The sequence below is a fragment of the Uloborus diversus genome, chromosome 1 (assembly GCF_026930045.1).
Source record: "Uloborus diversus isolate 005 chromosome 1, Udiv.v.3.1, whole genome shotgun sequence".
In the NCBI taxonomy this organism is placed as follows: domain Eukaryota; kingdom Metazoa; phylum Arthropoda; class Arachnida; order Araneae; family Uloboridae; genus Uloborus; species Uloborus diversus.
Window position 1 is genome coordinate 245830229 of NC_072731.1, and position 24438 is coordinate 245854666.

Below are 24438 nucleotides of genomic sequence, written 5' to 3' on the forward strand. Positions count from 1 at the left end.
ACGTTTTCCCTCTCTCCTGAAAAGTAGCGATTAAGTGATTTTAAAGTCTGACTCTGAGGTACAGATTTGACGGATACAAATTTCTTGGCCATTTCCGTTCCATTCCATTTCTAGAAACAAAAGAAGCCCAACGAGTGGGGTCATATCGCAATTTGTGATTGCGAAAAACATAATTTAAATTCAAGACGTTAAATTTATTTTTATTGAGCAATCACGATTGCTTATTGTTCTCACTTGACTGTCCTTGACGTTACGCTGATTTTATTTCCCCCCCCCCCGCCTCCCTCTGCAGCACTCCCGCCCCCGCCCACCGTCCTCTGCAGGCGCCGCTCCTCCGGTCCTGTGCAATGTCCCTCGAAGTTCGCTTCTCCTGGTCGGTGGCGTCCATGTCCTACACACACGCACGCTCATACTCACACACACACACGCCTACGTGCATACACAAGTCTATGCACACACAAGCCTACACATGCACGCGCCAACACACACACACAACTATACACACGTAACCGCCCAGGAGAAGGGGCTGGTTTGGGGGGGGGACAGTAGCAGTTTCTAGAAACAATAAACTCCAATGAGTAGGGTCCTGTCGCAGCTCGTGATTGCGAAAAACACAATTTTGAATTAAAAACATCAGAATTTAAATTAATTTTCTTTTCCTTTCTTTTTTTTTTTTTTTTTGGCTCAACCAAGTTTCTATTCTTCCATTATGTAGTACAAATAATTTCGGAAATTTCTGAGTAATAGTTTTGCCGCTAAACAACTTTAGAGTCCAGACACCTTTAAAGAAGATGTCGTTTAAATAATAGTCCCTATACGATTTCATATAGGGACTCTAGTTTCAATATAAACTCCCTGTATACACTGTAAATGAAAGAGAAATTCTTCTTTTTGGTCTTCAGTTGGTCCTAAAACTATGGAGCCTTTACTATGCCATGAAGCTCCATGGTAGTAGGGGCCTACACAAAATATCTGGATTTAGGGACATATCTTGAGAATTGATGTGAAGAAATGTCCCTTATTTCCTGTAATATTAAATAATTTTAATTTAGTGGTGCAGAAATACCAACGCAAAAACAACGGTTGTTGCACTTCTTATTTAACTTTCCTTGCCTGTTTTTGAGAAGAAAATCTCTAAAATCCTGATGATTTTTTTCAATCGAACCAGAAGATTATAAATTTCTTGGCAACATTATTTCAAGATCAAGGTTAGTTAGTAAACAAACATGCAAACATCATGGAGCTATTAGCATTTTCTCTCTCGGTACTAACTCCATGAAACATCATGGTGAAAATGTAACCAATCAAAGTCATTTAAATCTGCTTCATTTAAAGTATATATATATATATATATATTGTTGAAAATTTTCTCTCCCCTACTTTTTTGAACTTATTGAATGGCCATATTATTAAAATTTAAGTAAGTTTGATCAGGCATGCATGTGAATTTATGACTGAAGTTATCATTAAAACCGCGTATATGTTATTGATAGGAAAAATTGCTTTTATTTATTGAAATGATGTATTTCTTTAAAATTTATATTAAAGTTTTTCCTGTTTATGTTTAGATAGTGCGATTTTCTAGTCTTCTTTATCTTAAAACTTTGTCCTTTGTGGTGATTACCTATTGATATTTTTTGTAGCATAGCCAGGAAATTACCCCAGTTGGCTAGAGAAAGTTCTTACATTCAGTCTAGAAACATTTACCTCTCGAAACAAGACGTTGCTACTGCTCTGAGACCTTTCTATTTTGCAGTTCATCCAGATCTATTTTATCAGTATCCCAAACAGAAGGTAAATAATTCCAGCTCTTTGTCTTGTGTAACTTCAAAGGTATCAGATTAACTGCAAATTTTTATTTATTTATTTTTTTTCTTTTGCATTTTTGTCATCTATTGTACATTAGCTCTGTTGTACAAGCTTGTTTATTCGGTTTCTTCTGAAAAAAAAAAAGTAATTACAACCTATCCCTATTGTTAGTATTGAATCCAAAATGCATTTCTTCTAATATCTCAAAAACACATTGCTGCAGATACTGCTGTTTACCTGCCCACAGCAGAATACTCTTCAAAAAGGATTCAAGGATGCAGATATCGGGGGGGGGGGGGGACACTAGTCAAATTGATTTATGGGTGACTAAAATGGATACAGATTTGAAATTAGAGTGAGAGCTTTTTTGTGAATGCACAAAATTGCTTCTGATACAGAAGTAAAAATGTAACTGCAATACAAATACAAAATCAGCAAACAGCAATAGGCTTTTGGTTGAGCTAGACTGGTCCTAGGCAATTTATCCATCTTTTCGAGTGACCTCACAAAACTATTCATCCCATTGCAAGGAACAGCTGCTTCCAGTACGCTATTCCAAATGCCTATAACCTAATTAAAGTAATCTTTTTTTTTTTTTTTTTAATTTCAAGATTAGCTTGACATTTGAAATTTTCAAATACAGGGTAGGACGCGAGAACTTTCTTTTTGGGAGATTATGCTTTACATTGTCTTGGAAATGATATCTTGTAAGTGTTGCCCTCCATTGTCAGTGATTCAGTTGAACTCAGAAGTTTTGGTCAACTCTTTGGAGTATGTTGACCAATATATTGGCAGTTTCGGTTCAGATGCAGGCAAGGGCGCCCACATTCAAAATTTTAAGGGGGCCTCAGATATTTTCCCCACGGTTTAGCAGGATATTTTCCCCATAGAAGCCGATTTCAGGACAGATTAGAGTTATTAAAATTTGACATTTTTAATAACTTATTCATTAATTGGTAGAGAAGAAATATTTTGACATTTTTGCAAAGAGAAAAGTACTAAAAGCAAAGAAGTTCTGATTTCAAAGGGGGGGGGGGCTTGAGCTTCCACTTGCCCCCCCCCCCCCCATTAGGGTGGTTCGAGAATACATGCAAAAAAACAGTTTCTCCTTGGTACCGGGACACCCCTCAATATTTTTAGACTTGTAGATAGCAATATACTCGAAGAATTTTAGCTGCCTATTTCAACTGAAGGAGGGTGTCAACCCCCTCCCCCAAACTTCATCAGTATGGGTAGGGGTTTTTAAAAAATACATTGAACTGAAAAAACGATGCTGCATATTATAATATACACGAGTATTATGCATATACATTGCAACAGACCAATTATTTAAAAAAAACAGCTGGGGAAATTAAATATTTCTCAATTTGTAGCATTTTCTATGATACGGCTAATGTTAAATTAAGGGGTCATTGAGCACCGTCTTAAAATTTGAGTAAGAATCTAAAACTTTTACAGCATAATACTATTAGTAGGTGTTAAAAAAAAAAATTAGGGGATGTCCTGGACTCTAGCTGAAAAAAAGTTTTTTGAACCACTCTACCCCTTGCCCATATGGGCACCCTTGGATGCAGCCTGCATCCAAGATATCTTTACTAATAATAAAGCAGAAAGTCTCTCTGTCTGGAGGATGTCTAGATGTCTGGATGTCTGTAGGATATCTGTAGGATGTCTGTGACTCGCATAGCGCCTAAACCGTTCGACCGATTTTCATGAAATTTGGCACAAAGTTAGTATGTAGCATGGGGTTGTGCACCTCGAAGCGATTTTTCGAAAATTCGATGTGGTTCTTCTTTTATTCCAATTTTAAGAAAAAAACTATCATAAATTACGAAATTATCATAACGTGGAACCGTAACATGGGCACAAGCCAATGGGCGAGAAATTTCACCATACATTATTTGTAAATATACAGGCGAACCAAAAGACCTTTAATTTTTCTATTACGGGCGAAGCCGTGCGGGTGCCACTAGTAAGTAATAAAATTTTATAAATTGTAATCGTTAAACTGCAAAATTAGCATTACAATGCTTGTTTACGGTGTTTACTCGCATAAGAGTGCATGTTTTTCAGATTTCCTATAGTACCCCCCCCCCACCTCCCACAAGGGCCGGTAGATGTTAAAGACTCCAGGGTCGAATTTCCTTCCCAGTCCGCACCTGCATCATGCAGGTCTTCCAGGGCTCCTGGACGATCGTTATGAACCCGCGACTTCAGATAACCCCACAGGAAATAGTCACAGGGAGCTAAATCAGGCGAGCTTGCAGGCCAGTTTAAATCCCCATTCCGATCAAGCAGCTGTTAGAAAAATACTCCTCCGCAGTAAAAGCTCAATGCTGTCTGTATTGGTCTCTCCTCACCACTCTGTGATGCTCCACACTTTTTGTGTGCCAAATTCAAAAAAAGGAAATTCCTGCACGCCACCCTGTATATGCCCCCTGGTAATGTAATGAATCATTGTGAATGTTTTTGAACTGTTTTCCACTTCTTCAAATATTCCAGCATCAGAAATTGTTGGATATAATTTGAGGTTAATGGCCTACAGCTAAGCTGAAAATTAGGCAACTCATTTCCAACTAAAAATTTGAGGGAGTGGTCTGCCCGAAGAAAATAAAACATGAATCATTCTTTACACTGAAAAACATTTATTTAACATATATTGAGAAAATGATTACAACACAATGATTTGGTTCTCCGAAGAAAAATTTAAAAAAAAGATCTTACAATAAGTCCATGCAGGTATCAAAAGTCCTGTCGAGGTTCCATAGTGACACTTCACAGGTAGATGGACGGCATAGCAATTTCCACCAGAATTGCAGGCTGGTCAGCTCATACCATGTGAGCAAAGTTCACCACATCAGGAGAAAAACATATCGAAGATGGACACGATCCTCTTTCCTCGGAGACCAAACGACCCACATCAGGGAAAATTATAACTTTTCACTTTGATAGACGTCATAACAGCACGCGCTTTCCAAACTGAAGACATCAGCAGTGCATTATTCAGAAAAGATCAGACCTCACCTGAGAGGCCAGTAGCAAAAAACTTATGATGACATTGATAAACACATTTACAAACACCAACAACACGAGACGAGTAAAAGAAAAGTAGCGATCGAGCTACGGCAGGTCGGAGTATTTATAGCCAGATCCGACCTTGCACGTAACAATGTGACGTTACATTATTTGCATATTGCCAGAACAACACAACTCGGAGAAAACACAGCTTGCAGGTTGCACAATTCTTATTTAATTTGGTATTCAGCACTTAACACCTCAACATGGTTTCCTCATGTGATCGACATGTGCTCTGTCGAAAGTTTACCGACGTCTGCCGAATGACGGCAACCAATCATAGCGTGCCACATGTTTTTCCGAACACTTCCGATTCAAACTCGGACATTTGAGTGTCGGTGGCAGGTGGATGGGATTTCCCGCGCAAGGTTTTTCTCCCGGAATGGCAAAAGGTAAGTCACAAAATGTTTTTTTTTTTTTAAACAATATTGGTGAAATCCTTCAAGAAACAAAAATATAGGCATTTAGCCGAACAGAAATGACTAAAATTAAATATAATAATAACTAATAATACTGGTAATACAGGTGTCCTGAAAAAGACTGACTGTTTTTAAAAATTTATAACAGGAGAATGGTTAATGATAAAAAAATAATTTTTGCAGAAAATTCTTGCAGTGGGCAGTAAGTTTCGTCCCTCAAAGTTCCAAATTTAAGTTCAAAATTTTTCCAATAGGTGGCGCTTCAGATTGTAAGACCGTAAATCAAAGAAAGACAGAAAATTACATCATAGTTTTTCAAAAAATGTTTCTAATAAACAAAATTACACAACATTATTTTCAAAATGAATGCCACCGACTGCAGTCCCATGTCGCAATCAGAGGAAAAATCGGTGAATTCCAAAAATTATTTTTTGGCTTAGAATCTTACTGTCTGCTGCGCCATCCATGAAAAAAGTTTTGAACTAAAATTTGGAATTCTGGGGGACCAAACTTATGGCTCACCATATGAATTTTCTGCAAAAATTATTTTTTTATCATTAACCATTTTCCGGTTATAAATTTTTGAAAACAGTCAGTCTTTTTCAGGATACCCTGTATCTATATCAATAACTATAGCTACTAATGATTATTGATACATAAAAAGACTAAATTTCTATGCAATGAAGTAAATTTATATACACTGTAAAAGCTTTACTTTTGGAATAACCCTCATACTGTTTTTCTCTTTAGGAAATAAATGAAAATTCTTTGAAACAGTTGAATTTTTATTTGGAAACTGTCCTCAAGAACTTACCAACAAATCCAATATCACTGACCTTTTGTTTGCGAAGTGGATCTAGAAAAGTAAATGATGGTAAGTTCAGCTTCTTTTGTGACATGATTCATCATGATTATTTTTTATACTTATAGCTCCAACATTTTGAGAAAAATCTCTCACTCTTTAGGAGATCTTTAGCATCTGATGCTAAAAGCTTTGTAGTCTATAATCCATAATCTTTTTTTATTGCTTTATTTTATATCAATGTAAAATTGTAAAAAGCTCTCTGTTTTCAAAAAACCTGTTTTTTGATAGACTTAAGATTCATTGAGTCAGAGAAAAACCTTGTTTTTTTTTTCTGAACAAAATGATTGAATATTGAAGCAAACATAATATAATTTTTTCACTAAACTCATTTATTAACCTTAAAAAGCTTCCAAATTTTAATAACTGCATTTAAATAATTTACATAATTTTAAAATTAGATTTACTTTTTAAAAAAATGCAATGCCTAGAGGTATTGGTAGTCAGGGTATGTTTGTCACATTTTCTACTTTTCATTTTTTATATTGTCAAAAAAATAAACGAACAGTTCGATTTTCATCCTTAAATTTTATTAAATGCTTCTCATCATCTGAGTTTTTTTTTTTTTTTTTTTTTTTGAGCAATCACATTGCTTCTTGTTCTCACTTAACTGTTTTGAATTCCTATGATTTTATTCCCCCCCTCCCCCCCCCCCCCCCCGTTCCCTCTGCAACACCACCGTCAACCCGCCTCATGATGCTGCTCCTCTAGCGAAAACCTTCTCTAGGTTGCGTCCATATCCAACATAAACTTGCATACACACACACACACCTGCATACACACACACACACACACACACCTGCATACACACACACACACACACACCTGCACACAGACACAAACACACGCACATACATACACACACTCTCATGCCTGCATACTCCTGCACACACATACACACGCTCTCATGCCTGCATACTCCTACACATACACACACCTATACAAACATACACACATACATACCCACACACTCATGCCTGCACACAGACACAAACACACACACCTACACATACACTTGTGATTGCAAAAAACATAATTTGAATTCCAAATGTCAAAATTCAAATTAATTTTCAATTTATTTTTATTTATTTTATTTATTATTAATTTATTATTATTATTATTTTTTTTTTTTAATGTTTAGTTCCTTTTTAAAAAAATAATTTTATAACAGAACCTTGCCTGGTTGACAAACCCATGCCTGGAGTATGTTGATCCACATTACAAAACAACTTCTGGTACAATTTTAATGATAAATATTGTCAAATATTTCTGTAACTAATTTATTTCCTTTTGTGTAAGAATTTAAAGATCAACGTAACAAATTGAATTAATCCAAATATTAAACTAACCAACTTTTACTTTACTGCTATGTATACCAGAACCATCTGCACTTTTGCAAGAATCAGCATAACTTGGGTCTTTATCAACTTCACTCTTGCTATTACTAGAATATTGTTTATCTATTTCTTCTAAAAGTTTTTATTTTTGTGGTTTTCTAAAAGTGGACAAAGGTGCCCTGTGGTTTAGATCTGAAAAAATGCTATCAGAAGTTTTTTTCTTTCTGACAAAAAAAAAAAAAAAATGCAGATAATGGGGTCGTTTCCGAAATTTTAAAAGTATTTTTGTCTGAAAGAGCATGCTTAAAAACATCGGATATGACCATTTTTTAAATAATTTCTTTAAGTTTAATATTTTTAAAAAATTACTTCAATCCGTGCACTTTCATTGTTTATGTTTCTGCCCGATGACATCACAAATGATGAAATGCCGTTCAGTGTTGCCATTCACAGACCAAAATATTTAATTCACATCTTTACTCACGTGTATTGGCAACGATATGGTTGATATCAAGCGTAGAGTGCAATTTTAATTCGCTTGTTGATTATCGTAACGTGGAACCGTGGTAGAAAGATGTGCCATTATGCATCATTTGTGACTTCATCAAGACCGCCTTGTTTGAAAAATCAGACATTTAAAAAAATAAATTAAAAAACAACTGTTGAGAAAATAAAAATATTTTCTGGGTCTATGTTTTTTTTGTTTTTTTTGCTTATTCAATCCATTTCAGTGACTAAAAGTAGTATTTTCGACTGAAGGAAACAACCCCATTGTGAACTAAAAGAAATTGTTTTAGTTAAGGTATTCAACTTATAATGCTTCAATCTTGGTGAAAGCTGTTTAAAAAAATTAAGTTGAAAACTTTTTTAAAAATCACTCAGCACTGCTGAAATTAAATTTGTTCAATATAACTACCATTTGATTTCAATATTGTATTTTTATTCAGAAACAATAAAATGTACAAGTACTTGATCCGTTTTACACAAACAACTTTTGCTGCAGTTTTAATGATAAGCATTATACAATATTGTAAACTAACTTATTTCCTTTTGTATTAGAATTTAAACATCAACATAACATATTAAATTAAACCAAGTAATAACCAAGTTACCACAGTAAAACTTACCAACTTTTACTGTGTGTGTGTATGTGTTTTTTTTTGGCTGGAACCATCTGCACTTTTGAAAGAATCAGCATAACTATCGGTGTTATTTGATGTTCAAAAATTAAAATAAAAAAAGACCAGTCCCCAAAAAGCCCCAACTCCCTCTATATAAAGGGTGTTTTTTTTAGAGGTAGAGAACTTTAGGTTCAAATAAAACACAGTTAAATGTTGTTAATTGCCATGAATGTTGCTTTATTCGAAAGATGATTCTTTGCCATTTTTATTTAATTATGATTTCTGGCATATGGCCACCTCGGCTGGCTCGTAGAAAGTCCAATCGGAAAGTCCAATTTTCTCACTTTTTGCAGCAATGGAGGCCGTATGTCAGTGATAAGGTGGCCAATGTTCTCTTCCAAGGCGTCAATCATCTGTGGCTTATCGGTGTAGACCAGACTTCACATAGCCCCACAAAAAGTAGTCCAGCGGTGTTAAATCGCATGATCTTGCAGGCCAATTCAGGGGTCCATTACGCGACATTATTCGTTCACCGAACGTTTCTTTCAATAAATCAATTGTGACACGCGCTCTGTGGCATGTTGCACCACCTTGTTGTCTACTCATGATGAAATGGCAAACCGAACTGAACACAAAACAAGTGACAGCTATCAAAATGGCACACATATCAAACAGTGTTACCAACTTAAAGTTCTATACCTCTAAAAAAACACCTTTTTTGCAGTTTTTTTTTATTTTCTAAATGTGCAACTTCTAACTGGTCATTTAATTTTCTTCTAGATGAATCTTTTCAGCATGTAAACATACAACTACTTGGGAAAGATTTGCATCGTGTTTTGCATAATATTTTATCTACTTGCCATTTACCCACCGAAGACTTAGATGCATTGCTGAAAAAGAAACCTAAAAGAAAACCTGTCAAGAAACCATCTGAATTCACAGCAAAGAGAAAATCTGATGTATTTCATTCTAGCTGGTGGAATGAGGCGCAAAAAGCTGCTGAAGACATTGAACAAAGAATTAGAAACGAGCCTGATATTGATTTGAGGTACTCTATTTTAGATGTCAATTTATTTTGGAGTGATAATAATGGAAAAAGCTAAACAAAGTGTTTAAAGAAGCAATATATATGTGTATGTAGGGAGAAAGAGAGACTTGAAATTAGCGATTATCCATGGCAAATCCCTCGCTTAATCCCAAGCTGCATGATTAGAGATAGTTGACTGTATACAGGGATGTCTGATGGGAGGTCACTGTGACTCCCAAAAATTCTCTTATTCCAGGGATTCCCAAACTTTTGCAATTTGAGGCACCCTTTGAAAAATTAGAATTTTCTCATGGCACCCTAGTCCATCTCTATTACGTATATATGTTACCGTTAAAGTATGTAATGCAGTTATTTTATAGAATACCTAGTTATTCCATGAAATAACTGATTGTGTCCGTTAAAGTGTGTAATATGTTATTAATTTGACACTTTAACTAGTTATTCTATGAAATAACTAGGTATTTTATAAATTAACTAAAGAGATACAGTTAAAGTGTAAAATAAACAATTTATCTAAAATGAAATAACTAGGTATTCTATAAATAAACTACCGAAAGAAATAGACAATTAAAATGAAAAAGAAGCAATTTATTTAATTTATGCAGCGTATAAATGGTATTTATGTAAGCGTACCATAAAATCATTTGTTACAACAAGGATTACTAAAATGACACTTGGAATTACAAAGAACATTATTTCTAAAACAAAACCTAACATGCTAAACAAGTTCTCTCCCTATGGCCCGAAATAGTTCATAATTGCAGTAGGGGTGGAAGGTAAATGTATTTGTCGTGCAAGATATATAATATAGATTATTTTACACTTTAACGGGCAGCAGATCGTTATTCTATGACATAACTAGTTAAACCATGAAATACAAGAGAGTTTTACACTTTAACGGACACGATCAGTTATTCCATGAAATAACTAGGTATTCTATAAAAGAACGGATTTCATACTTTAACGGTAATATATATATTGATACTATGGATACTTTGTGGCACCCTTTGCTTGCCCTAGTGCAACTGCCCTGCCTACTTTAGGGCACCCTCTGCTTATCTCACAACTTTTGTTTGATGATTTAGCAAATTTGAATACAGCATTGCAAGATTTGCACAAAGCTTTATGCTAAAAGGTGGATAAGGCGGAGAAAAGTATATTACGAATTTGTATTTCTTTTTTATTTTTACTTCCTTTTCCAAAAAAGGAAGTATTCGCGAAAAAATTTTCACTCAGAAATCGGCCTTAATTTCCATTTTTCTCACCCCCGAATGAATGTTGAGTTTTTTTTTTTTTTTTTTTGACCCGACCGCACGTGGATACATGCCTAGGAACGTACAGACACCCGAAATATCCATTTTGACGACCCTCAAGTTAATTACAACAAGTTTTCTCGTGACGTCCGTATGTATGTGTGTATGTATCTCGCATAACTCAAACACGGTATGTCCTAAAAAGTTGAAATTTCGTACGTAGACTCCTAGTGGGGGTCTAGTTGTGCACCTTCCCTTTTGGTTGCAATTCGGATGCTCCAAAGGGGATCTTTTGCCCCTTTTTTGGAGGGAAATCATTGTTAATTTCGATGTAAATTCAAGTGGTGTTATAATTTGTTGTACACTTGGCGATATATCACCAGTCTTTTGGTCGCCAAGTTTTGTTGCCAACTTAGCAACAAATTTGGTGATTTTTTTTTAAATTTGGTTTTAATTTGGCCACTGTTGTTGATATTTAGAGAGTAAACAATTGAATCACATTAAAATTGCCAGTAATGGGGAAATGACAATAAATTGGAGTAAAAGGAAGCCATGTGATGCACACATCAGCTCATTTTATAATGATGGTCTTCTCATTACATGTAAGTATTAGTGCATATATGTGCTGTATTTATCATTCGGTAAATCTTGGAGTTGGTAAATTGAAAATTCCCTCCTTCAAACTTAAGTATGGAGTGCCCCTGACTGTATATGACAAATATTCATTGTTGCTTTAAACCAAAAAGTAATCATAGACCACCAATTTATCTTCAGATTGTTTTGATGTGCTGCTTCTCAAGCGCCTCCATTGACAGCAATATGTACTGATAACAAGAAGTTGCATTATAAATTTAACTTGTGTGTCCTATTGATGATATTACCCTTTTTTTTGGAAATGAAAGTGCAATTATTTATATTTCTTTATAATCATTTTGCTTATTTGCAATTGTGTGGAGTTCTTATGCACAAAATTGAAAAAGATATTGCTGCCTTGTAACTTTTAACTTTGTATACAAGGGATTTGATGTTACTCCAAGCAAAAAAGTCTTAAGACGTTAGAGCAGTTGAATTGGTTATTTTGGTGGCTGTTTTCCGTATTTTTGCTGGTACAGTTGATGCTCCTCTTTATATATTTTACCAACCAGTTTCCCGAAAACTATGAGTTTTTTTTTTTTTCTAAAGAGAACATTTCATTAAAAAAAATTAATATATTAGTGTTTCCATAGAAATGGGTCAATATTTTTGGAACAACGTGTATTACATAAAATAAAGTATGTTAACGTACAATGTTGAAGATTTAAACCAGTCTAAAGCATTGTTTGTAATTTTAAATACATTCATTTTATTTCTGAAATAGGTTCTTTTTAAATGAAAATGTTGAGGAAGCTTTACGTAGATTAAGAAAAGGCCAGCCTTTGAGAGATGAAACTGAAAGATTATCCAAGGAATTAATAAATACTTTAAAACTTAAAGATGTGTTATGGAACTGTGGTTGGGGTATAACGCATTTTAGAGGATGTTTACAAAGTTTTCGTGGATTGACGATTCAGCATCCAGCAGGAATGTCTGTCCTCACTGGTGAGTAAAAATTATATTTGTAACGCTTTTTGCACTTTTATTTCTTTGAATGTATATGAACTGTAATGTGTAGTTTCTTATTAAAAGTTTTGGTTGTTTTAAAAGGTCGAACAATTGTTTTTGGGCGTCAAACTGGAGTTAGTTTTGAAGGTCATATTATACTGAGCAGTGAAGATGTTCGAACAAATTGGTTGGATGTAAGTTATAATTTTTGTAACTGCTTATTTAACTCTTTCTAATAGTAATTAGAATATTATATATATGTATATATAAACAGTGGTGTATCTAGCACAGGTGACACACCCTAGGCTAGAGTGAGGCTAGACAGCCGGGGCAGTAATTTGCAGTCAACCAGCAAAAAAAAAAAAAAAGCTGATGCATTTTTACACTTATAACTTTTTAGTTTTCGTTAGTTTAAAAAAGCAGTTTCTGTTGACTTTTTTTATGTTATCTAAAACTTTTTAATTTTATTTACTGCTGCTTGTCAGAGATTTACGTAGCTTATGAGCAAAATAAAAACTTTACCTAAAGTCAAAAATTATTTTCAATCAACTTCTATTAGATTGAATAGCTATAAATAAAACGGAGTTGCCACGTTCATAATGTTATTTTTAATTTTCATCTCAATCTCTTGATTAGTAAAACATTCATTCCTATGTTGGCACACTTTTTAAAGGCGAAGACAAAAACTGGAGCAATGTTCCCTCGCTTAGAAACATCACAACCCATTTTTCCAAAACCAAGTCTTTAGTGACCCTCTTCTTTCCCAGTGGCACACCAAGTATTCTGAGACAGTTGATATTTTAATATTTTTCTAGATACCTTCAAAAGAAATGCTTCACACCCTCACAAGCATTTTTGATGTGTTTGAAAACCGCATCCCCAGAGGGGTGTTAACCTGCACAAATTCACCCTCTCCCCATCTACCATTAGTGATGTTACTAGCTTTGACTGATTATACTGAATTTGTAATATTGGGTTAAAACTCAGAATGGAAATATTTATATTTTTCAGAAACTCTAAAATAAATTTTGGGTGTAACCACCCTGAAGTGTGACACTCATGGCAGGTCGCCCCCCTCTGTCCACCCCCTTAGTGACACTTCTGATAAATATATTTATTTATTTTGTTAAGTTTAAAAATGTTTGATTAAAAAAATTTAATTTCATTATTATTATGACCATTATTTAAACTGGAAAACTTAAGTTGAAATTGCTCTGTCTTAGATACTTATAAAATATTTTTTGAACATTATTGCCAACATACATTTATAACTTAATGATACCCAATTTAACAATTTCCAAAATTTAATGATACATTTCACTGGTCCAGGTTTGACTGTATAAAATGTCTATGATCCTCGATTTAAAGATATCCTTGATTTAACGATAACTTTTTCCAGTCCCTTGACATTTGTAAAATCGAGGTTATACTGTACTATGTTATGATTAATTTTAAAGTCGCTTGTCTGATAAAGGTCATGCAACAACTATGAAAATTGTTTTAACTTTCATAAGCTGTATTTCAAAGTATAGAGAACACATGTAAGAATGTCAGCTTACTATGGCAAAATATCATCTTAATCTATTTGATTGATATATTAAAGCTAATATTTATCCTATTATTAAAACTAAATATTCTATGATTCTAATAAATCTAATCAATATTCTACATACGTTTGGGAAACTTTTAATGGAAAATTGTCCCTTAGAAAACTTCTGTATGTAAACAAAGAAAAATATTTTTGCAAGGTCTCAAAAGGTGTTCATTAGTACAAAAGAAAATAATGAGCAACAATAAATGTTTTTTTAAAAAAAGTTGGTATAGGGCATCTAGGGATAAGCCTTCCCATGGAACTTCTAAAGGTGGTTGTGAGACATTTATGTAAGGTACATGAAATACACCGCTAGCTCAGTCAATTCCAGCCGAGGACTGCAGTTTCATTCTTATTACCACAAATCAGCCCGGCATAGGAAGTGAATGAGCTGGAGGTGGAAAACCTCTTAAGGAAGCCAAGAGTGCCAAAACTGGCAGCTAATATAGAATTAGCACTGACCAGACGAGTGACCGAAGCAATGGTTCGGTTCAACTCGAAGGTTGAAGACAAGGCAGGTATGTTCAGTAAGTTACCGCCCTATAGCCAGGGCTAAGGCAGAAATGCTTGAAATACACCGCGAGCTCAGTCAGGGTAACTTACTGAATATTCCTGCCTTGCCTTCAATATTCCAGTTGAACCGAACCATTACTTTGGTCACTCGTCTGGTCAATGCTAATTCTGTATTAGCTACCAGTTTGTTTGGCACTCTTGGTTCCTTAAGAGGTTTTCCACCTCCAGCTCAGTCACTCCTATGCCGGGCTGATGAGTGCTAATAAGCACGAAACTGCAGTCCTCGGCTGGAGATGACTGAGCTAGCGGTGTATTTCATGTATTTCTGCATTAGCCCTGGCTATAGGTCGGTAACTTACTGAATACTTGCGTAAGGGGTAGAAAACAACTTAATAAGGGATCGAGGTGACTCAACCACCTCTACTTCCTCATTTCTTGAAGCATCAACCTCAAATGACCGGATTAGAACTTTCCGTTCTGAGCCAAATATACGATGAACTACAACTCAAGCTTAGCATGATTTAACTCTTTGAGGCTACCTAGAATTTTATTATTTTTCAGTCAACTGTTGAAACTGATGTGTCAGTTGGCTATCTACTAATAATAAAGCCCAAAGTCTCTCTGTCAGGATGTCTGGATCTCTGTGACGCGCATAGCGCCTAGACCGTTCGGCCGATTTTCATGAAATTCGGCACGAAGTTAGTTTGTAGCATGGGGGCGTGCACCTCGAAGCGATTTTTCAAAAATTCGATTTCGTTCTTTTTCTATTTCAATTTTAAGAACATTTTCCGGAGCAAAATTATCATAAGATGGACGAGTAAATTACGAAATTACCATGATGTGGAATGGGAGAGCGAATGAATATAGCCAATTGGTGAGAAATTCATCATCCATTATTTGTAAATATACAGGCGAACCAAATGACCTTTTAATTCTCTACTACGGGCAAAGCCGTGCGGGTACCACTAGTAAAAAATAAGTGGGTAGGAGTGACTTCGAGCAAAGCCACTGTGCCCCAAAGGGTTAAAATAAAGCCAAATTAAAACTATGAAAAAAAATCTTTTTATAACATCCATATTTGAGAGAACACAAATTTCTTTGTTATAAATTTTAACAACTGAACGGCTCGGGGCAGAAATGTGACAAGCCACAAGGAGTGCCTTTTTGATCAAAATTTTTCTTTCTCATAACTAAAACCGAAATAAACATGACAATGGATTATTTCATTTGGAGAAAAACAAATCTGGTTTTAGTATTGCAGAATATAGAATGTATAATACCTTTGAAAAGTTCTACAAATATTTTTTATGAGTTGAAAATTGGCCTACTAAAAAATTCACATCATGAGGCTGTGGCGTAGTGAAATGGTTGTGTTACGCGTCGCCAAGTAATAACACAGTTTTGCAGGACTTGAAATTTATTAGTGCAATCTGGACTATCAGAATATACGAGTATTTACACTATTTACAGTCATATTCAGCAAAATGAACATACACAGTTCTTCAGTGACACTTTGCCTCAAGCGGAGGACTTTGTAGACGAACAGTTTGTAAGTAAATAAGGATACGGCACAACAACAATTGTGCCTCTGGAACACAGTTCCGCACTTGTAGAAATTTTGTCCCGTACCACAGGTACGTGAGACCGCTGATGTTTTTCCCAACTCCACACCACAGAGTCCTGGTGTTGTCTCCCCGATCCAAAAAATTTTCTTGGCACAGGAACCTAACAAGAGGCGTGCCCGTGCCACTTTAATTTTTTTTGATTGGTTGACTTCTTGGCGCTGTGATCGTAGCTAAGTCAGGAAGAGATTTGATTTGCTTGACCACAGGCATCAAAAAGTCTAGCCCGCCCACTGCACTTGGCAAAAGATCACACGCAACCATGGCAATTGGCCTTCAAAAGGTGCGACACCATCAAAGGACCTAGCGGTGTCCCAGCCTATTCATTGCACAGACTAGACGGCGCTGTCTGTCAATCATGGGTGACCTATCAAGGTCGGCCAGCAGTAGGGACCCATGGAAAGGAGCACGTCACAAGGCATATCCCATTCTTGCCCCGAGCCCTTCAATTCTTTGTTTTGTTATTGAACAAAGTACACTTTAATTTTTTCTCTTTCAAAAACTGCATGATTCAATTTATCGAAAAATGTTTATTAAAACCGCTACTATTTTTAGATGATCAATTCAGTTTATCAGTATGATGATTTACTCAAAGAAATACCTACTGTTGAGAAAAATCTTTCTGAAGTGTTGCGGGGCATCAATGTTGATCATCGGAAATTTCAACCCACAGTTATGGTGCAGAAATATATACAGCAACTAAATAAATTAACATCAGCTTTGTATAAGTATAGATGGGTTCACGGTTATCCATCTGTATGGCCTCGACGACTTGAGAAATTTCAAATTGTAGTAGAATGGTAAGTTTTTAAAAAAAATATCCTTCATGTTTCTAATTGCCTTTGAACTACAATGTCAAAAATGATTACGAAGACTGGCTAGTATGTAGTATGACTGAAAAATATTACACTGTACATAATTCATTCGAATTTCCTTCTCTTGAGTACAGTATTCTGCCATACTAAGCACAAAACTCATATCTGCGACCGAGTTCAAAATAAGAAATGGGATAGTTTTCAAAATTTTAAAAGTATTTTTTTCTGAAAGAGCATGCTTAAAAACATAGGATCTGACCATTTTTTAAAATAATTTGACTTAGTTTAATATTTTTAAAAAAATTACTTAAATCGGTGCACTTTCATTGTTTATGCACGCTTCTGCCAATGACATCACAAATGATGAAATGCCATTCAGTGTTGCCATTCACTGAGCAAAATATTTAATTTGCATCTTTACTTATGTGTGTTGGCAACAATATGGTTGATAGCAAGCGTAGAGCGCAATATTTAATTTGCTTCTTGGTTATCATAACGTGGAAACTCGGTATAAAGATGCGCCAAGTGCATCATTTGTGACTTCATCAAGACCACGCCTTGTTTGAAAAATCGGACATTTTGAAAAAATAATTAAAAAATAACTGTAGGGAAAATGAAAGTATTTTCTGGGTCCATGTTATTATTATTATTATTATTATTATTATTTGCTTATTTTATCAATTTCAGTGATTAAAAGTATTACTTTTGACTGAAGGAAACAACCCCATTGTTGTTTAAAGTTTTGCTCCTTCACGTATTTGATTCAGGTGCAACTTTTTCAAAAAATATCTCCCATTAACAAATAACTGTAAAACATTGTATTTAAGTGAAATATGTGACAAAAAACCTCTTGGTGCCTAACTCAATTTTGATAAGAAGTACAGATACGACTTTTGTGCGTATAACGGCAGTATTGCTGTACTGCAAAACTCCAGAGCAAGGGATGCTAGGCCATTGTCTTATTTACTAACTAGCTGCGTTGCCCAGCTTTGCCCGGTCCACCTTGAAAATACAAATTTTATCAAGTGACGTACATTCAACAATCAGGCTTATATAAATAAATAAAAAAACATCATGCACAATTTCCCTTCCTAACAATGTCGACAAAGAAATTAAATCTAGAAAGATGGATTTAAAATGCGTAACCATGGAAACACAAAATAAAATACGTTTAAGGATTAAAATGCGAAAGAAAATGGTTCACTGTTTGAATGGAATCGAGATTTCTGAAACTTGATTTAAAAAGGCTTGTAACTTTTTTTCCTTTCGAGATAAAAGCTTATTTTTTCGACCATAGGTCGAGTTAGATCTGGAGTTAAAAAGGTCGCTTCTTCCAATGACGTCAAAAAGAAAGCTGTGGGACAATTCCTTCACTTTTTATTGATTTATTTTATGAAGAAAGTTGTGCATAAATTTCAGCTAAGCCTAAAAAAAGTCGAGCTAAAAACGCAAATAACTCCCGCCGTAATAAAGGTAGAGCATTGAAACAAATTGCGTAGAACGCGGAAAATTCTACTTTTTCTAACGATGTGTAATATTAATTTGTGCAAGTAATTTTTCACCCTCATATTTGAGAATTTATGTGGAAATTTAACGTAAATTGGAATAAAAAAAAAGAACTATTCATCGAATTTTATTCGAACTGGTCTGCAAACCTTTTCAGGACTTAAAGGAACGAACTGTGAAAATTTCAGCGCAATCGGCCAGGTAGTTCTTGAGTTTTGCGAGTTCAAACACACAGACGCTTTTTGGGGACTTCATTTTATACTATGTAGAGATGCAGACTCCATAGTGGCTTTGAAAAAAATCCGGACACAATATTAAGAAAATAGCAGGACACATTTAATGTTTTTGTATAAATGTGTAATGTACATAGATAATATTGGGTTTTATATTACCTTTGCATACCACACTGAAAGTACTGAAAACATTGGCATAAAAGACCTATGCAAAGGGCTCCCTTTTTTAGTTTTAAGTCCCCACAACACCATTTTTCAAAAGCTGGTCCCTTTTTACATTTAAAGTTAGTTTTATTTTAAATTTCCCCAGTAACCTTTTCCATCCCTTATTTTTTTATGAAAAAAAATACATGAATCCATTGTTCTCACCCCTATCATGATAATTTGAAATTTTTTAATCAAATAGGGAGAGAACAGCTAGAGTTGTAAATTTTTGGTTAGGAGTAATAAATTCATTCCGCATAGTTACTTGTTTTAAAACCCAAATGTAATTTCAATTAAAAAAAAATCAGCCGATCAATCGACTAAATGTTTTGGAAGTATGTGTGTATGCTCTTCATACATATTCATGCTTTGTGTAGGATCTTCACTAAATTTGGCCATGAATTCCCATAGTTTTTGTATTTTTTAAGCACCTTTATTATACTTGACCTGATTGTCACGGAGAAATCTGAGGCCTGGTTTTGCTTATATCTCTGCAACTAGACCACTTAGAGACTTCGAAATTTCACTAAATGATTTGCTTAATCTTAAGGTACAACTTAGCGCTGAAAAATTAAAATTCAAGAACAAAATTATTATTTCAGTTAGGATGGAAAACTGCAAATTTCATGCAATTTCCCTATTAAATGTTTAAATATAAAACCCATTGTTACAAATTTTGTTGCCTTGCAACAGTAACGTTAAAAGCAACCATAATGAAAATTTTGAATCAAGGCTTCTCTGAAGCAGGCATGAAATTAGCAAGCATAGATCTTAGAGAGGAACAAGGAATAAATTTTAGTGCCAACAGGTTTTTTTCCTTTTAGTACAGAGCATTTATGTGAAAAAATAAGGTGAAGTTTGGTGATGGTGAATCTATTTCTGAAATATTTTAAACTAAAAAAAATTAAAGAACAGAATTTAAAAAAAAAAAATACTAAGCACTTTTCATAATGCCCTAAAAAGAACAAAATAACTTTTCTGAGTCAGAAAGGACATTTTAAGTATTCCTGTAGTTTTCAATTACAGTGAAGCACCGTTTATTCGTTTCTCTTTTATACATTTTTATCATTTATACGTTTTTTAATTTGGTCCCTGCAGAGTTGTAATACATATTAATGTATCCTGCTATACGTTTTTTTCATTTGTACGCTTTTTTCATACAGTCCCTTCAGAAACGTATAAACGGTGCTTCACTGTATTCTAAGAAAATGACCCCGCAAACGAATAAAAGTGCAGTTCTAGTCATTTCAAACCAAACTTTCCCAATGAGAAAAATATACATGTTTCAACCCTCAAAGTTATGATTGAAAGCTAGATAATTATGAGATATTCTCTTCATGACTTGAGCCGCACTTTTCTTCGTTTGTGGTGTCATTTTCTTGGAATTTTCGACAAACTACAGGAATTCTTAAATTGTCCTTTCTGACCGAGAAAAGTTATTTTGTCCTTTTGAGTGCATTATGAAAAGTGCTTAGTATTTTTTTAAAAAATTCTGTTATTTTAATTTCTAAAATGTTCTAATTTTATATTTGCTTAAATCGAATATCAGTAATCTTTATTTTTGTGGTATAAACTTGTCATCAACAAATTCAATTCAAGTCCATTGAAAATATTTCTTTAGTGAAGCTGGCCCATTAATGTTATCTCCAACTGGACAGTTTATAGTACCAGCTTCTTGCCCAGCTTTTTTATTAGTGGACTTCATTACAAGTAATTTAGAAGCAGCAAGTAGTCTTCTGGAACAATATGATAAGTAAGCATTTTTAATAAACTCAATTTATTTATGAAAATATGAAGTGCCATCCTCTCCCATTTTTATGATGGGTAAAGATTATACTCGATTAAAATATTTAAAAAATTAGAAAAAATTAACAGATTAAAACTGCAATGATGGTAGACCGGTGTCTGTACATTGGTTGTTGAGTTTTTTGGTCGTTGCGGTATTGATGCATCGGTTTAGAAAAAAGTTCTAAATCGGTTCAATGATGTGGGATGTGCACCGTTTTTTTGTGATGAATCGACAACCTTTCTCGGGTTCCGGAGAAAAAGGATTTCGAAATTCATAAATAATCGGGAAAGGTTTTTAAGAAACAGATAAAATGCATAACATTTTACCTGTTTCTTTTAGGTATAGTAAGACATCTGTTTTAAACAGTAAATAATTCGTTTTTCAAACAAAGAATTTTGTGAAAGGTCTGTTCTAAAATAAAAAGTACTATGAAGGGTTCCAATTTTTAACGAAATGTTTTGTAAAATGTCCATTCATCAGATTAAGATAAAATACTTTGAAGGGTCTCCTCCGCCCGAAGATGCCAATGTAAAATTTTCGAAATTTTTCAGGAACAACAATGAAATTTTAGTACGAATTCAGGTATTTTAGGAGATGTATTTTTTAAAGGAATTTTAGGGGGATGGGTCTTGGCTGTGACATTAGAGAAGTGAGTTTCTGGGTCATTCTCTCTCTAGTTTTCAAAGATGAAAAGTTGATATCATATTTAGATGAGCCACTAATAAAGAAAAACAAAGTTACACACAAACTTTGTTGAAATTAAAGGAACGAAACCTCCAACAATATCAATACAGAATACTTTTAATTTGTGAGGCATACAATAACTTTAATACGTTCAGGGTTCGCCAATATATATATATCACGATATATATCCGAAATTTATTTTAAAAATATCATGATATCTTCATATTTTCGATATTTATTTTTTGAACTATGGTATTTTCAATTTAAAAAGTACATTAATCATAGTAATTTTGTTCATTTATTATTAAAATTAACCAAAAAGTTATGGTCTGTATTTTTATGATGTATAATACATATTTAATAAGTAATATAAACTTCCATTTTTACTTGTATTTTAATTCATATTAAAAGTGCCTAATTAGATATTAAACATTTCTCAGGAGAAAAGAAAATGTCTTATGACTGCACGACTAGTGATGTGGATCGGGTAAATACCCAGCGGGTAGGTAAATATTTTTTGGGTATTTACCCAAGGCCTGGGTAAATACCCAAAAACTGGGTATTTTACAAAAAAATGCAGCAAGTGAATGAGAAATTGTTTTTTTAAATCTAAATATGAAATAATTGGTAAAACTGATACATACATATGTATTACACAGTTTATAATATTTTTCATTGAAAGACTTAATGAAATTATGAAAGAAACATATCGTGAACCAAAGAATCTTTCTTTTCAATGCCATAAATGAAAAAAGATGTTTGCTTTTTTTTTTTTTTTTGTAAACAGTTAAGCTTTTTACTTTTTGTAGAATGGCTTTTTATATGTGAAATTTGGCTATCAACATTGATTAGGCATATCCAACACAATGTGAATATCATATTAGCTTGCTGAGTTGTTTCACACAATAATTCTTTAAATATGTGATCAAAATACAAATTTTAGGGAAAAATTTATTGTTTTGTATGTGGTTGGTTATACAGGGTGTTCTGTTTTAACCTGCAAAAGACCTTTATTTTTGCAACCGTTAGTCCTAGATGCATACTTTCAATTGCAAAAATATTCAAAATCAGATGCAGAGTAAAGATATTGGAAGTTTGAAGAAAAAATAAAAATGAGTCAAAAACTAAAAAAATTAACTTTTTATACGGCCCTAGGTCCCCTAACTTATATTTAGAGAAATGATCTGCATTTAAAACTTACTGACACAAAAAAAACTTGACATTTGTGCAATCAAAACTCAAGGATATATTTGAAAGTTTTAAGGGACCATCAGAAGATGAGATTAAAACTTATTACCCTTTCAGAAGAATGATAGGTTTCAAAGTAAAAAACACAAGGTATTTACATTTTTCATTTCTATTCAAAAATTCATGCAAATGTTATGCCGTGATACGCAAAACACGCTGCAAAACCTTGAACAATTTGAAAAACCACCCTCTGCACACATATAATTTTATATAAACACTCATTAACTGCTACATTTTCCCCAAAAAGATGTTACTGAGGGCGAGTGTAAAGTGGTGTAAGTCACAAAACGCTGCGTTTCATACCTCAGTGAATATTGGTTGTACTAATGTCAAACTTTTTTTGTAATTGTTTTTCAATGGAGATTATTTCCCTAAATATAAGTCAGAGGACTTGGGGCACGTGTAAAAAGTTAAAATTTGTATTTTTTGACTCATTTTTATTTTTACTTCAAGTTTTCAATATCTTAACTTGGTCTTGGAGGTTAAAACAAATCACCCTGTATATATACATAGTGGAATACATACAGAAAAGTATTTTAGTTGAATATAAATTTTTGAAATCAATACCCAGGTAAATACCCATTTTGGGTATTTACCCGGGTATATACCCTGGGTATTTACCCCTAAAAATAAATACCCAGGTATTTTACATCACTAGTATTTATTTCTGATGAATCATCCAACTGTACAAGTAGCTAACAAAAGAAAAATGAGTAAAACAGCTAATCCTAAATGTGAACTCCATTAAAATTAATAGAAATGTAAAATGAAATATTAGATATAAATAATGAAAGAAACTTTAATTTTAAGTCTACATGTTATAATTATAATGTAAGAAAATAAAGAGTGTTTTGAGGATGCATTTACTATTTTGACAACTGTAGTTTCTGCTAATTGATAATATCGGATATATATCAAAATACCGGATATTTTTCCCTGATTCCTGAATATGTTCCAGCTGTACATTTTTATAATCCCTTCAAAACCTCGTAAAACTTCTTTTTCTTAAGTTCAAGACAAACTGTTCAACTGCTTGTTCCTTTTTTTTTTTTTTTTGAATATAGTAAAGAAACTTTAATATCAGGCTTTTACAGAAAAAAAGGAATAATTTTAATAAAACAAAAAGGCATTTTACATGTTTGTAGAAAAAAAAATTTTTTTTAAATGTTTCTTTTGAATTAAAGTAACTTTTTAGATGAAACATTTTATCCATTAAGTTACATATTTCATAAACTTAATTCTTTCGGGAATAATTGTAATTTCTTAAATATTTTCTTGCAGAATGAAAACCAAAGAACGGCAAATGCACATGAAATGCATGTCTGAATTTGGACTTGGTGCCTTAGAAAAAGATGACAATATAACTCCTAATCTTATGATTCAGTGTTGTGAGAGAATGCTTGAAAATTCTTCTATATTTAAATACAATTTGCGTGATATTCGGTTACACATTTCTCATTATTACTCAGTGTTACAAGATGGAGAGATATGCATACCTTGGAACTGGAAATGTTTTAATTGATATGTTTTAGGATCTTAGAAATTTATCAATTATTTTAGTCGGTTTCTGATTTTTAAAAATGTATCGGCTGTATTCGATAAAAAAAAAGAGTTATATTTGTAAATTATAGAACTATAAATGCAACCTAGCATAACTTTTAATGTGAATATATTGTAAATACTCTAATATTTTTATTCAAACCATTCTCTTGTATGCAATAACAGTTA

The 24438-nt window shown here is 33.6% G+C and overlaps 1 protein-coding gene across 1 annotated transcript; it reads left to right on the forward strand.

Moving 5' to 3' along the window:
* The first annotated feature begins 1240 nt into the window (after window positions 1-1240).
* LOC129226428 (T-cell activation inhibitor, mitochondrial-like) lies at window positions 1241-24424 on the forward strand. Its single transcript, XM_054861034.1, has 9 exons — window positions 1241-1420; window positions 1644-1794; window positions 6054-6177; window positions 9404-9671; window positions 12282-12502; window positions 12608-12699; window positions 16787-17031; window positions 20611-20742; window positions 23992-24424. Exons 1-9 carry the CDS (start codon window positions 1398-1400, stop codon window positions 24230-24232), a joined length of 1497 nt encoding a protein of 498 aa, XP_054717009.1. The 5' UTR covers window positions 1241-1397; the 3' UTR covers window positions 24233-24424.
* The last annotated feature ends 14 nt before the right edge of the window (window positions 24425-24438 follow it).

What these genes read in the sequence shown, in the direction of transcription:
- LOC129226428 (XM_054861034.1), top strand. Translation starts at nt 1,398, where the DNA reads ATGGCCATATTATTAAAATTTAA. An exon ending in TTCGAACAAATTGGTTGGAT is followed by an intron (nt 12,700 to 16,786) that starts GTAAGTTATAAT and finishes TACTATTTTTAG; the next exon opens with ATGATCAATTCAGTTTATCA. An exon ending in CTTCTGGAACAATATGATAA is followed by an intron (nt 20,743 to 23,991) that starts GTAAGCATTTTT and finishes ATTTTCTTGCAG; the next exon opens with AATGAAAACCAAAGAACGGC.